This window comes from Ursus americanus, chromosome 11 (assembly GCF_024610735.1).
Source record: "Ursus americanus isolate L20-20 chromosome 11, mUrsAme1.1.p, whole genome shotgun sequence".
Taxonomy (NCBI): Eukaryota; Metazoa; Chordata; class Mammalia; order Carnivora; family Ursidae; genus Ursus; species Ursus americanus.
The window spans coordinates 15,116,932-15,131,745 of record NC_142137.1 but is presented as its reverse complement, the minus strand read 5'-3'; the positions used below and the strand labels follow the sequence as shown (position 1 = coordinate 15,131,745).

At 37.3% G+C, this 14,814-nt stretch overlaps 1 protein-coding gene across 1 annotated transcript; it reads right to left on the bottom strand.

Annotated features, from left to right (window-relative positions):
- Window positions 1-7,556: 7,556 nt before the first annotated feature.
- Window positions 7,557-8,644, bottom strand: FUT9 (fucosyltransferase 9). The gene has a single exon (XM_045806936.2). The coding sequence runs from the start codon at window positions 8,634-8,636 to the stop codon at window positions 7,557-7,559; it is 1,080 nt and encodes a 359-aa protein (XP_045662892.1). The 5' UTR covers window positions 8,637-8,644.
- Between the last annotated feature and the right edge of the window lie 6,170 nt (window positions 8,645-14,814).

Sequence of the window (14,814 nt, the reverse complement as noted above, 5' to 3'; positions counted from 1 at the left end):
TTCTTTAACGTGAGGCAATTGGGAACTGCTTAAAAATATTATTTTGAATATTATTCATTTGTGACACATAAATATAAAAATTTCTTTGTTTACTTTTTTGTTTTATTAAAGTACAACTTAACAATTGTGCAAACGAACAGTTGAGATTATTCATGTCAAAATTTTATTTATTATGCAGTTAGCAATTAGAACAGTGTTAATCACAGTCTGGCTAGGGATTATTTTATTTCCTCACCACTAAACAAATACATTCCTGTTTATCGAATTGATACTTTAACATTTTAAAGGGACTTTTAGAATTTTTTTAACTTCAGGAAAAGTAGACGAAGACTTGATTCTGTTTTCTAACTTAGGTCATTAACTGGCTCTGCAGCTGAGCTGACGTGGTGGATGAAGTCAGGTTGTTGAATATTTCGGGGCCTCTGTCCTTACCAGAAAATCACCTCTGAGAATTTTCCTGCTATTCCATTCTGTGACATAACTATGCCAACAAATAATAAGCTAAATTGACTGTTAAGTTACTGATTGCTCATAACAGTGAGGGGAAATTAGGCCTGCTTGGGTTCCAATTATTTTAAGAAATGGTGTATGTGTTTAGTAGTGCAAATAATGCCCGTGTGTTCCCACGGCCAGCTGGCCACACCCTTTCCCTTACTGAGTAATTACAGAAGATGTGAATGGATGCTCCTGCACTATCTTTATTTTTTCTCTTCTCCTGAAGATTATTCTTTTGGCTTATTTAAATTTGCAATGATTCTTATCAGCTGTCTGCCTCACATTTTCAGTTTTATTTTAATTTTTTAATTTTTTAAGATTTTATTTATTTGACAGAGAGAGACAGCCAGTGAGAGAGGGAACACAGCAGGGGGAGTGGGAGAGGAAGAAGCAGGCTCCCAGCGGAGGAGCCCGATGTGGGGCTCGATCCCAGAACGCTGGGATCACGCCCTGAGCCAAAGGCAGATGCTTAACGACTGCGCCACCCAGGTGCCCCCACATTTTCAGTTTTAGAACTGAAATCGTGGAAATAGTTTTGAATTCCTTACGGTGATATTTTGTTATCATAAATGATTGTAATTGAACACGGTATCTATTCACTTAAATGTTTCATGTGTACACACACACACACAAACACATCAGGAATCTGCTACCTCCACTTTACAGATGCAAAATCTGAGGCCAAGAGGAGTCAAGTAGCTTGTCTACAGTTAGGGAGTGGCAGAGCTGAGATTCAACTGTAAATCTGTGGTCACCAAAACTCCATGTGCTACAGCTTGCTCATTGCTATATGCCAATTGCAAATTACTTTTCTACCCATCAAGCAAGGGCTTTGGGACATGGAACAGAGGTTCTCTTAAACGTATAGAGTAGATAAGCAGATCACAGAAGCATAAAATTTTATGGCTGTAAAGGATCTTGGTAATTGGATAGTCCAGTTTTCATGTTGCAAAATACAAACATGCATTTAGAACCTAAAAAGAGAATGAGAGATATTTTTTCAAGGTATATAAACTTTTCTTTTCCTAATAATTCCTCCAGGTCACGAATTGAGCAGGTCTTTTGTGTCGACTAGTGGTTCCCAGAGATGGCCCCGCATTAGTATCGTCTAAAGTGTCTTTACAGTTGTTGCTCTCTGGATCCCATTACAAACCAATCAGATCAGATCTCTGGAGATGGAGTTTGGGCATCCACAATTTTAAATCCTCTCCAGGGGATCCATACGTGCATCTGGGCCTGAGAAATACTGCTAGAAACCACTCACAACTTAAAAGTAGATTTGGAGACTGTAGATAATTTGCCCCAAATCAAGGGATTAGTTAGCCAGTACCATGCTCATGCATGAAATAATGAGGCATACAGATGTCTTGCTCTTAAAGTAGAGAAACACTTTACTGACATATCCCCCAGGATGATTCCCAGTGAATGAAAGACATTAGCTTGTATCAGCTGAACAACAGATCGCACTCCATTTTACAGGTGGCTATGACGCAGACCTCAAACCTGACAGCACATCAAATCTATCCGAGGAGATTTTTAAAATACAGATTCTAGCTCCCATTTCAGACCCAGAGAATCAGAAACTGTGTATTATTAATACTTTTTCAAATGATTCTTATGCAGGTGACCCAGGAAGTTCCAAAGACATATGTGTATTTGAGAACCACTGGCTTAGTTAGGAGGGTTTATAAACTATAGCGTGAAGCAGACTAACTTAGGATATGTATTAAAAGCATGTTTTTTTTGGACTCGTTTGAAGAGAATTGCCTGAGCTGGATCAAGGAATCAGTATTGTTCATAAATACCTCTGGTGATTCCAGATCTGGTGACCCAGGAACCAGGCTTTTCAGTTACACTGACAAAGACAGCTGACATTGGAGAGATTTTTTAAAAAAATTCTTTACCATATTCTCAAAGTAGATCAAATGAAAAAATATATAGTAACTCTGAGTTACGAATAACTAAATTGTTTGGCTACATTCAATCTGGCTTACTCAAATGAGGCTCCCTGTTTCATTGTCACCTGGGGATTTGCAATATACCTCCACTGCCTCCTTGGAATGTTTGCATTGATAAAAGTTTTAGATTATTGTAATAAGAATGTGGGTGATATAGAAAAATTTATAGTATTTTAAAAAAATGCTCATTATATGGTTGGTTTTCTGTAGGCAATTAAGGTCTTAGTGAGTCGTGAGTACATGGATTACAAAAACGAGGTAGAGAACGAAGGGGAAGGAGTTAAAGGAAGAAGTTTAGTTTCTTGAGCACTTGCTATATTCCCAGCACTGGGTTAGGTTCTTTCCACATATTAGTTTAAATAATCAGTTTAACACTTTAAATGTCTATTCAGAGAAATCAGAGTGAAATCTGTTTGAGACATTTACCCCCAAAAATGATATGGTCATTGGAATTTCATTTGCAAATACATGCATGTTGTCAATTTAGATCTTAGGTGAGAGAGTAACAGTGCCAGAAGGAGCCTTGCAAACAACAAGGTCCAGAGAGGTTAGCTGGATTTCTCAAAATGAGTTTGTTGAACCTATCACCCAGCCTAGCATTGCCTGGTTTAGCAGTCTCTCTCTCATTTTTGTTCTGTTAACTGCTCTATATAATACTCATGAATATGGATGCATTCAATATGAATTACTGAGAGGGAGAACACTTTGGATAGTAGTTGAGCTTACCCATTTGCAAAATGCTACAAAATCTTTAGATGAGAGACTTCCAGAAAAAAATATCATCCCAATTGACTGATGTTTGCAGTACAAAGGAGTTCAGTTAGGGAGGAAAGAAACTGCTTTTCCCTCCGTGCATAGTTTGGTAATAAATATGTGCCCTTCACAGTGTTTGCACTTTATCTTCTCCTTAAATACTAATCGTCTGTCCTATTAGAGACAGTTGGTGTTTATATCTGAATAAATGTTAACATGTTCCAAATCCTTTAAAATCTTTCTTGAAATGTTACATCTTTTGGGGTGTTAGGATGCAGGAAGATGGGAAGGACATAAAGCCTTCCTTTGCATCCAGTCAGTAAACTGACCAAAGAAATAAATACAAAATATAATCTCTAACTGGTACCAATAAGCTGGAACTGTTATCATACTTAAATAAAATTCTGCATGACCTCCAATGCAATTTCTTTACTCATTGAACAAATATTTGTTGAGATTCCTCTCTGTGATAGGCACTGTGCTTATCTTTTAGATCCTGAAGTTTTTATATTTAACAGTTTGATTGTAATTAATTCATTGAGAAGTTCCCCTAAATGAGATCAGAGTTCAAGGGAACTCAAAGATATGGTTAAGTGCAAGGTCAGCATGTAAGGACCTAAATCTTGTTTCGGTAATATTACTTCATGCAAAGACATTTTCTAGAAAAAGGCAAAGGCATTACCTTAAGACTCATGGAATCTAGTTTGAAAATAGGCAATCAAAAAGATATCAATTGTATAATTTCCTATTCTTACCATATTTAACCTCCAATTGGAGGCAAGAATTTAAAGCCTTAGCAAATAATTCCTAAATATTCTGTCACTTTATACCTCAAGTGCCCTGAGCTTTCTAAGCCCTCACAAAAGAAACCATTTCTTCACATTCTAAGATTATTAAGACTTATGTAGTAAATGTAAAATTTTAAGCTGATATTGACTTCCCACTAAGATAATTTTTTCCAGTCTCTACTTCATATTGCAAAATTTATGGCTGTCATATAATATGACTGTCATGTCTTTTTTAAAGATTTTTAATACTCCTGGATATGGAGAATTCAGTATATATTCTTACTAAGAAGACCTATAATAATTAATATTTATATATTCTTAATAGTAAGGCCTATAATAATTAACATTTAAATATTCAGACCATTGAAGGTAATAGATTTTTTATATTTTGGAATAAAACTTTTTAAATGGTCTGTTCTGTTTTTATACCCACAGTTTATCCCCTGGCATCATTTTTTTGTTTTTATAACCAACAGCAAGCTAATTTTGTTGAATCCATATATTTCACCAAGCGATATCCTTTAAAAGATTTGCAATCCATGGGATTTATTAATGGAGTGCCTGAGAGACATACACCATCTTTGAGGGTTGCGTTTCTCTTAAAATGTACTGAAAGTCCATTTCCTTCTGCTAAAGCTCAACTCCTAAAATATTTAGAACAGAAAGAATGCTAACAAGTTTGATGTTTTATTTACTATATACTTTCCCAAAAGTCAAAGTGCTTCCACATAGAGTGTACCATTCCATAGGCCCTAATTAGACCAATAAGGCATTCACATTTTTAGGAATTGAGACATACTTCTATGGTTAGGTGAGAATACGATGAAAAAGAACATAGAATTAAGAGCTACAGCACCCTTACGTTCCAATTTTGGCTATGTCATTAGCTGTGTGTGTGAGAGAACATATTTCTTGAATAAATATTATTTCTGATTAACCTGTAAGTAGAATAAAGGGATTGGTTTGTAAACACTGCTATAATACTGTCTAGCCCTAAAACTTGGCGCTAAATGTCCCCAGAACTGATGGGGTAAGTTGACTCATTCATTTTGGCACTTCGAATTCAGAAACATTCTTCTTCTGGGACCTGGTAATGGGTTTTCAATATATAGATGTGCCAGTTAGTGACATAGTATTACTGCCTAGGCTTGGGTCATATTATTAGCATGTGATTATCGACAGTCTAAAAAAGAGACCAAATTCATAGTTGACAAGAGAGGCGATGCCCTCAGGTTTCTCAGTTCTTTGAAATCATGAGAGCCCACCACAGCCAAAATGGGTTGTCAAGACACTGAATGCTTTTCTGCTTTTGAGGAAAGCAGGTGCTTTCTAAACATATTAGTCATGCAACCTGTTTAGAACCCTATACTTTTCGTAGGGCAAAAAAGATGACAAAGTCAGCGTAAATGTATGAATTAGACTTTTTTAACCTGAGGAAATAAACATGGGTGAATTTGTCCTTATCTACGAGGGCATCCACACAGACACACCATTTCTTGTTGCTGTGTGGCTGGAAGAGAATATGGAGGGAACTTACACCGGGTCAAATGAGTAAACCAAGTTCGCAGCTCAGAAATATGTCAAATCCCTGAACAATTGGGGAAATTTGCTATCTTATTTTCATTAAATCAGCAGTGACGCATATAAACGCCGTGGAGAGGAGTGTGTGCATAAACACAGACTTGAAGAAAGCTTTCACGTATCTCTCCACTTAATTGTAAGCTCCCGTAGGGTAGGGATTGTACCTTGGTTCGTCTTTGTCTCTGGGTAGGGCATTGCCTGACACAACATGCCTGCTCGACGTGGGTGAAGAAATGAACCCGAGGATCAAACAGTCCTCCATCTAATGCCAGAATCTTCCTGTGCTCCAATTCTCTTAGTGCTCCGAGAGTTCATTCCCGCACAAGGCAGTCTGGGGTGTGGGACATATCTCCTACTTACTGAACTCAAGTTTGTCTCTATCTAACTTCCATTTGATGTGGAAGATCATGGATTTGGGCTCTGCTAATGTTAACACGCAGCAGGACTATCAGAATAAGTCACAATGAGATCCAAAAGGATGTCATCAGAACGTTGTGTTTCTTTTGATGGGTTTTTGGTCTGAATGGCATAGTCATTAAAGATTCTTTTGGGAAATGCTTTTCTTGAAGAATCCTTAACATCCCAGCTTTTCTCACCTACTAAACTCTTAACCTCATAGAGGAAAATTGCTATATAGCAACTGCAGGGTCAGGGATGAATTTTCCAAGAACTTAGCGTAATGACAAGTTTATTTTGGTTCTGTAAAGCTCTGAGGGCCATGGTCACATGTGGTATGTATGAATAATTATGAAAATGAAATATAAAACATCATCTCCATTAATATTTCTGGGCTAGAACTGTCACTTTGTGGAAACAAACAAAAATTTTCCCATGATTTTCCATGACATTCATTTATTCACTCAATAAATGTGCATTGAGATCTTATCTGGGTTAGCATTGTGTGTTTTCTATAGATGCCCATTTTATTATGTTTAACATCTTATATATAACATCTTAATGATAATTTTATTTAGGTTCTTTTAAACGATAGGGCAAACCTCTAAAATGTTTTGTCTGTTTATTTGTCCACATGGTAACATGAAACTTTTTAATATTGGGGCTTTTAGATTTACTTTTAAAATTATATTTTTAAATTTATATGTTATTCAAAATTGTACATAAAGGTACCACTTACAAATATGATTTGTATCTATACACATTCTTTTCCTTTGTTATTTGAGGAAATTATTTGTTTTATTATAATAAGTGTAAGGACTGGGAAGAGAACTACCCTAGATATTCTTAAGTTTGTCAGGATTATTTCCCAGGTTCTACAAATCCCCCAAAATTGGATATTTAAAACTACTTGAATACTTTTAACTTAAGATCGTGAGAACAAGTGGCTGCATTTGCAAGTCAGCTTAATGGAAATAAAAGTCTAATAGCTTCCCGAAAAAACCAGTTCTGTTTCACTATTTTTCTTTTTGCTACATAAATAATTCTTCTTCACAAAAAATGTGGTAAACAGGTAAAAAGTAGATCAAACAGAGACAGTTACACACTTTGTTCACTTCGAAGTCAAAGAGGTTAGAACTCAATTACAAACGCTTTTCCTTTGTTACATTATGCAAACTTGGAACTAGAGATTATAATATTTAGTGGAAATATTTCATATTTTAAGATGTGCATCTTCATCTCCCAAATAGCTTGAACAGCTGACCAACGTAGAAACAACAATCATATCACAAACTTACATTACAAACAACTACCAAAACGTGAAAAACAATGTTTACAAATGGTAGCAAAGAATAAATTACTTTTCAGTGCACATAATTAGGTATTTACAGGATAATTTAAAACCAAAGGGAGTGATTGCTAATGCTGAGCTCTCAGAAATCTCCATCAAAATATACAAGTTACTCGAGAGAGGGACAAAAATAAATCGTGACACAAAAGCAGAATGCTGTCTCTCTTCTATCCTCAAAACTTGGATGATAGCTCATCAAAATAATTTTTCCAAGTGTGCAAATGATGGAAAACTTTAATTCCAAAACCATTTCTCTAAATTACCAACAGATTTATATTCTTGATGCCTTTTCACGTGATCACAAGCCAAGCATGCATGTGATTCCCAAAATCGTGGAAGATTCACTGTGAAATCCTTCCTCCAGTTAAAGTAACTAAGGTATAGCTTATTGTTTTTGTCAACTTCTTTCAGATACTTGGCTAGCTCACTGGGAGAGTTATAATCTTCCACGTGAATGAATGAATCTGCTGGAATATAATTCTCATAATTTTCCCTAGACGGGCCCAGAACAACAGGTACAGAGCCAGCTAGAAAAGCATTATAGAGCTTTTCTGTGATGTAATCTTTGTGGATTGAGTTTTCAAAAGAAAGATAAAATTTGCAAGTAGATATGGTAGGAATCAAATTTTTATCATTCACATACTCTCCAAAGGCTTGCCCATAGGTATGGATTTCAATGCTTTTGCTTAGCTCGTTATAATACTTGACCCTCGCATGCTCGGGGTTCCAGTTACTTACAACCCAGCACACCAACTTCTCTTTACTTGGCACTTCAAACACGAAGGGGTTTGTGCTCACCGTCAAGAAGCCATAAGGCACTTGGATATCTGAGTCGCGGCGGTAAGTCAGAGTCAAGTTGAACAGGTGCTCTATGCCACTCTTCTGGGGCGTGTGAGTTGGGGATTCCAAATTCATCCAAATCCACTTCTGGAAGGGTGGCCTAGCCTGCTGAGGTAAGTTAGTCAGATCCCAGCTGATGTCTCGGTGATGGATCAGAACTGCATGGGATTTGTTGTATAGCGAACGGTCTGTTGTGAGATGGCAACCTTGGATGTTGAACATTGCTTGGCAAGATGTAAGGTCAAAGGTCTGCCCAAATGGCCACACCCAAATCAGGATAGTCGTTTCATTAAAATAATCAGTTTTGGTGGAGAAGAAGTTTTTCATTTTCAGCACTGAGCTGGCTGACTCCATGGGACTGAAGATCCAGCTGTTGGTGGGCTTGATGTAAATGAGCAGACAGGCCATGAAACAGCCCAGGACAACGCAGACGATTACGAATGGGCGGAGAATTCCTTTGGATGCTGATGTCATAATTTTTTCTGTGAAGCAGAAGAAGAAAGAAAGAGAGAGGGGTAGGGAACGGTAGTGATGAAAAGTTAATCATAAATATAATTTGGGATTAACAGGTGATGCATCTCAAAATATACTTTATCGCAAAATCAATGGCGTTTTCCTTTTTAGTGTGACTAAACCATTAGAGAAACAGAGCTTTTATTAAGCCAAGAAACTGCTTTTGAAAGGAACTTTCCCTGAACTCCATAAATAATGAGTCAGAGTTTGTTATGAGTGTGCCAGCATATCTTCAAGCCGGGTTACATTTGTTTTCAATGCCATCCTTACCTGTTATATTTTATTTGTTTCTAGAAAGCTGGCACAAAGACTGGCATCACCAAAGCTATGACTCAAAGTTTTAGTACTTTGAAACCACATCAGATCTGTGAGCATTCCTTAGCGTATATAACTATTATTAAATATATATAAAATTATTATAATTAATTACAAGTGCACTTTTTGAGATTGTAACACAACTTTGCAGTTCAGATGGAATTCAGTAGACCCAAACTTTTTAAAGAAAAATCTTGCTTTGGCTTCTTGATGTAAGTTCATCTTCACTGTTGAAAATGCACCACGATAGCCCTCTCGTAAAAAATGGCAACTCTTGGTTTGATATCTGTTGTTTGTTGTGTTTTTAGTATTCAAGTATGTTATCACACAACTCAAGAGTAGGTTTATATAGGTTCATATACATTTGATCCTACTTTATAAATTTAACTAGTTGGACAATCTTTCAATTCTTTCTAGACTCTGGGATCTTCAGACTGAGAAAATTTACTGGAAGGATCTCTTTTTTAATGGAGTAATACTAATTTTCAATATACATGATTTGGCTGAGCAATGAAGTGTTTTTCTCCTATAAGACCAATATTTAATGGTGTTTAGAAATGTTCTCATTGATGGGACACCTGGATGGCTCAGTCAGTTAAGTGTCTGACTCTTGATTTTGGCTCAGGTCATGATCTCAGGGCTGTGAGATTGAGCCCCGCATTGGGCTCCGCACTGAGCCTAGAGCCTGCTTAAGATTCTCTCTCTCTCTCTCTCCCCTCCCCTCCACTTATTCTTACTCTCTCTCCCTCTCTCAAAAGAAAAAAAAAAAAAAAAAAAGAGAAATGTTCTCATTGAAAAAGTTCCCGTAAGTCCTTTTTGAATTGAAATGTAATGGTAAAAACTAAATACATGATGCCAATTCATTACAAAAGGTTACAACTTTAATAGCCCCTGTTCAGTAAATGCTCACTGTCAGCTAGGTCTTGTGCCAAGCACTTTGCACACATCATTTCCTTTAATCCTCATAGAACCACTGTCAAGAAGGTCTTTTATCACCTCTTCTTTACAGATGAAAAAACTGAGGGCTGGGGAGCCTGGGTGGCTCAGTTGGTTAAACGTCTGCCTTTGGCTCAGGTCATGATCCCAGGGTCCTGGGATTGAGCCCCAGGTCGGGCTCCCTGTTCAGTCGAGGGTCTGCTTCTCCCTCTGGCCCTCCCTCTGCTCATGTTCTCTCTCATGCTCTCTCTCAAATAAATAAATAAAATCTCAAAAAAAACAAAAAAACAAAAAAAAACTGAGGGCCAGAGATAGAAGTAACTAGCTTAACCATTGAGTTATGCTCTTTCTTGCCTTCTACAATCTTCTTTGAACAAATAATACAAACATCAATTGTCCTTTGAGGTGCATTTGGCACCTCAAGTTTTATTGTCTTGATTTCTCTGGCCTCTACCCTTTATAATTGAGGACTATATATCCATGCATTAAGTTTGGAGCAATTTCCCTTAAGAAGAATACTTGACACTTATATGATACTTACTAGTGTCAAACATTGATCTTAACACTTACGTTAACACACACACACACACACACACACATTACCTCATTGTAATCCCATTTTATTGATAAAGAAACTGAGGCCTCTAATGGTTAAGAAACTTACCAAGGGTCACCCAGTTTGGAGGTGGCAGAGCACACTTTCAAACAAACCCAGGTCATTGGTTCCAGTTTGGGTCATAAGCACTACATTTTACGTTCACTGATTCTCCAGGTTGCAGCTAGAGAACGTAATAACCAGAATGCAAGCTCTATGAAGGGCTTTGTTTCTTCACTGCTTTATCCTCATCACCAGAATACAGTAGGTGTTTATTAAATGCTATATATGTTGCATGAATGAGTGGGTGGATTGCTCAGTCTCTCGTGTGCAAGGTAAAATGCTGGTAACTAGATAAGCAAAAATGAGCCAAATGTGAATGAAGAAATAGATCCTTAGTTGCTTTCTTTGTGCATTTAACATGTATACCTTTAGAGAATAACGACCATCACAGCTGACATACAGATATTTCTACCACTAAATGAGCAAAATCTCCTAGTGTCGCCTCTCTTTGTCACATGTCAAAGTTGGCACCTATCTAGTACGCTTTAATTCCATGACTTTTTTTTTGGCTAAATGAGAAAAAAATTGGTCACTAGGCAAGAAACAATGTTCCTTTCACTGTGTGCCTCTCAGTTTTTCTGCTTCCTGGATATTTCGTATTGAGGTTCTTTTTGTTAACTCTCTGCACCCCTCTCCGCTCGGCTTTTCATTGCTGTCGGGGGCAATTGCTGAACAATAGGGACAGTTACATAGTAACCCCTGCTTTGTACAGAAACTGTCAGGAAAGTTTGCTTCTTGGAGCCTAATTGACATCCCCTTGACAAGAACCTTTAAACCTACTCCTCATAACTAAAATTCCGTTGGATACCCAACCCATCTTGAACCGTTAATCGATACAACCTATTTTTAAAGCACCCGCAACAGTGTTACTTTAGCTCTCACCAGAGAGAACAATAAATTTATAGCATAAAGCAAATTATAACAATAAATAATACAATTAAAATTTCTCAATTATTTTTGATAGTCTCAAGTGCCATAAAAGAATATAAAGACATTAGCTTTAAGAATTAACAAAATCTTCAGTAAAAGTATGACTTGATGGGACCTGGTGTGCATACAATTCTACTTTCCATTAAGAGATGACCTTTGGTGTCGCACTTTAGGAATGTTCCATTGATAGTTAAAGAACAGAAGGGAGCTTGGAATAGAAGAGGTTCAAGTGTGATTCTCACATCATAAATATGCTTCAAGGTATTAGGGAGGGAAATGTGAAACCAAAGAGAGTAGGAGGCTTTTCCAAGGAATGGTAATTCTACTTTAAGTTTTTGGTGTGTGTGTGCATGTGTGCACACGTGTGTATGCGTGTTGTGTTGAATCATTATTTTACATTGAAAGAAATGGGTATATTTAGAGTAGAATTCAATACCTGCTTAAAACTTAAAAGACAGAAGAGGATAGATAGTTGGGCTTTAACTTGTCTGGTGGGACTCTGTTCCTAGATTGCAGCCACCCCCTCATTCTTCAACCCACCTCTCTGGCTCACACTGGCAGGTGTGTGGGGTTGGAAGAGAGTTTTCCTTATGCCCTCAGGAGGTCTTGAGTCAACATGTTTGCCAATCGTTGTGTAGTACACCTATTCTCCATTTGTTGTGTGGGTGCACAATGAGATCGTTCCTGAAATGGTAAGACTTTTCATCCATGTATAAGAACAGAAATTTGTATCCACTTAGGGGCCTTCAGATCAGTTCAGACTAGCCTCCAAGACCAAAAATGAATCACTGACAAATTAAGTGGACTAAAGTTAGAAAGAGTTAAAGAAAAAAATTATTGTTATTCATTGTGACTTCTTCCCTATCATAATGAAATTTGATAGTGCTCTGGTCCCAGAGAAAGCACTATGTAATTGTTTGCTATTATGTTATTATTCTCTGTTATAGTCAAGAATCAGAGCTCTCACCATAGCTGAAATTCTTTTGGAATAATAAATCCTTCTTATGTCTATGCAAATTATTACCATTTCTAACAACACACACACACCTCTAAGTTCAAAGCATAACTGATTATTAATAAATTCTGGATAAATATATAAGATAAAATTTCTAATGAATATAAACAGGGTCTTTCAATAGTTCATGGAATCACACTTTTTACGAAAAGTTACTCTATAAGCATATTATATTTAAAAGATTCTATAGCAAATTGTTTGTTCGTTTTCACTGTCTGGATCACTCTCCCTTCTTCTGATAATAACACCCCAATTTCCTATTGGAATATTACCTCTCCCCTCTTGTGTGCAATCTTTGGCATTGCAGAGAATGATATTTTCCCCTCTCCTAAGCAATGTTGGGCAAGGGCTCGAGATCATTCAAAGTCTGTCTCTGGGACTTGGAAACTTGAGTGGAAGGGTCAGGATGGAAAATGTCGGAGGTGATTAATCGCAGTAGGGCTTCCTTACAAGACAGTTATATAAACTCTACTACCTGCATCCAAGGAGCTCCTTGGAATCCTGCCCTCCTGGCTTTGGTTCTTCAGCTATTCCTTCAGTTCTAAGAGCTACTCCATAAACTTGCAATGATTTCCTCTTTGTCTATGTTAATTATAATTGTTTTTATTACTTGAAACAAGCAAATCCAAGCAAACAACCACAACAAAACAAACCCTAACCAAGCAAGCAAACAAACAAAAACCCAAATAATTATCTCACCTCCTCTTTTTATCTTCCTGCAGGTTAGGAAGTATATACCTAGAATCCTTCAAAATATGTCCATAATTATGTGGATTAAAAAAACTATATATAAATTCTCAAAATAGCAAACATGTCTCTTGTCTTTATGTTAAGCTGTAGACTCCACCCAGAATTTAGGTATTTGGTAGTAGGTGGTATCTAAGTGAACTATTACTAATCTGTTTGGTCAGGTTCAAAGAAGAATGGTGTTCCCCACATAATCATTATGGTGTTTGGTGTCATGGTATTAATATGGATTCTGCAAAAGTCTTCTGAATCCTACTCTGAAAGTTCACAACTTGAATTGCCCAGTTTTATTTATTTTTTGGGTTGTTTTTGTTATTATTTTGTTTTGCTTTTACTTCTTCCTATGACTCTTACACTAAGATCCTTTCCAAGAATAACAATGTTTTATACTTTCAATACTATATACTAAATTACATTCTGCCTCGAGGTACTGTAAAACTTAATATATTCATCACTTCACTTTCAAAGATTCCCTTGACACTTCACATTCCACTGAACCTTTCTCATGGGCATTCCTGCTTTGAGTTCTCACAATTCCCCCATTAGATCCTGAGCCAAATGCCTCCCGTCTTTGGGAAAGATGCCATTTACTTTTTGGCAAGAAGACAGTAGTTGATCTCTGGAATGCTATCAAATTCTTTTTCGTGATCATTTCTCAAAGACCTCTGGGCATTATCTCTGGTATTTCCATGGGTGAGCCTCTTTTATTTCCTCCAAACACTGGAGAGGCTACCACCAAAATATGCCAGTATTAATGGTCGCCTATACTTTTCCCAAATAGTCTTCAGATCGTGCTCCAGCACATACAAGAATTCCCTGACTTATTTCTGCAGGGGTTTCCTCTTTAGGGACATCACCTCTAAAATGCTCAAAAATGTCTCTCTTTTTTCCCCCTTTCATTTTTGTCTCACACATTGGTTTCCTTCGGTGTGCAGCCTGCCAACGGCTGCTTTTCCTGCGTGGCAACCTTCTTCATCTTGCAGTGTCTACATTCACTCTCTTTGAAATTTCTTTCCAATTCAGGGAAACACCTTTTTCAGTTTGATCTTTTATCTGCTCTCTTCTCTTCTACTCACAATCACTAGTTCTCAATCGCTGTCTTTATTCATTGGAGAAGCTCTACAGACCCGCCTTAGCTGCAGCTGGTGCAATCAGATCTGACACTGAGCCCAAGTGCAACTTGGCTCCTGTGCTATCTTCCCAGAGGGAATACCATGGACAGGGCCAGGGGTGCTCTCCGGCAGCTTCTAGAACATGCTTTCTGGCGTTCCTTGAGGCCAACATTCTTTCATAGTTTGGCTGTCAGAACCAGTGCTTTCTATTGTTGTTGTCAGGTTGTAGCCTGTAGCAGCCAGCCAGTGAAGGTCAAGGGAGCCTAAAAAGAACAAAAACCAAAAAACAGAAGCCTAAACTCTCATTTTGAGCTGATGTATTACTATGCATTCCCGACTCTGAAGATGAGATTTTTTTCCTTCCAGATGACAAAGTAGATTAGCTTTTTCCTTAAGTCTCCTTATCCTTCACATCCATCCCCATCT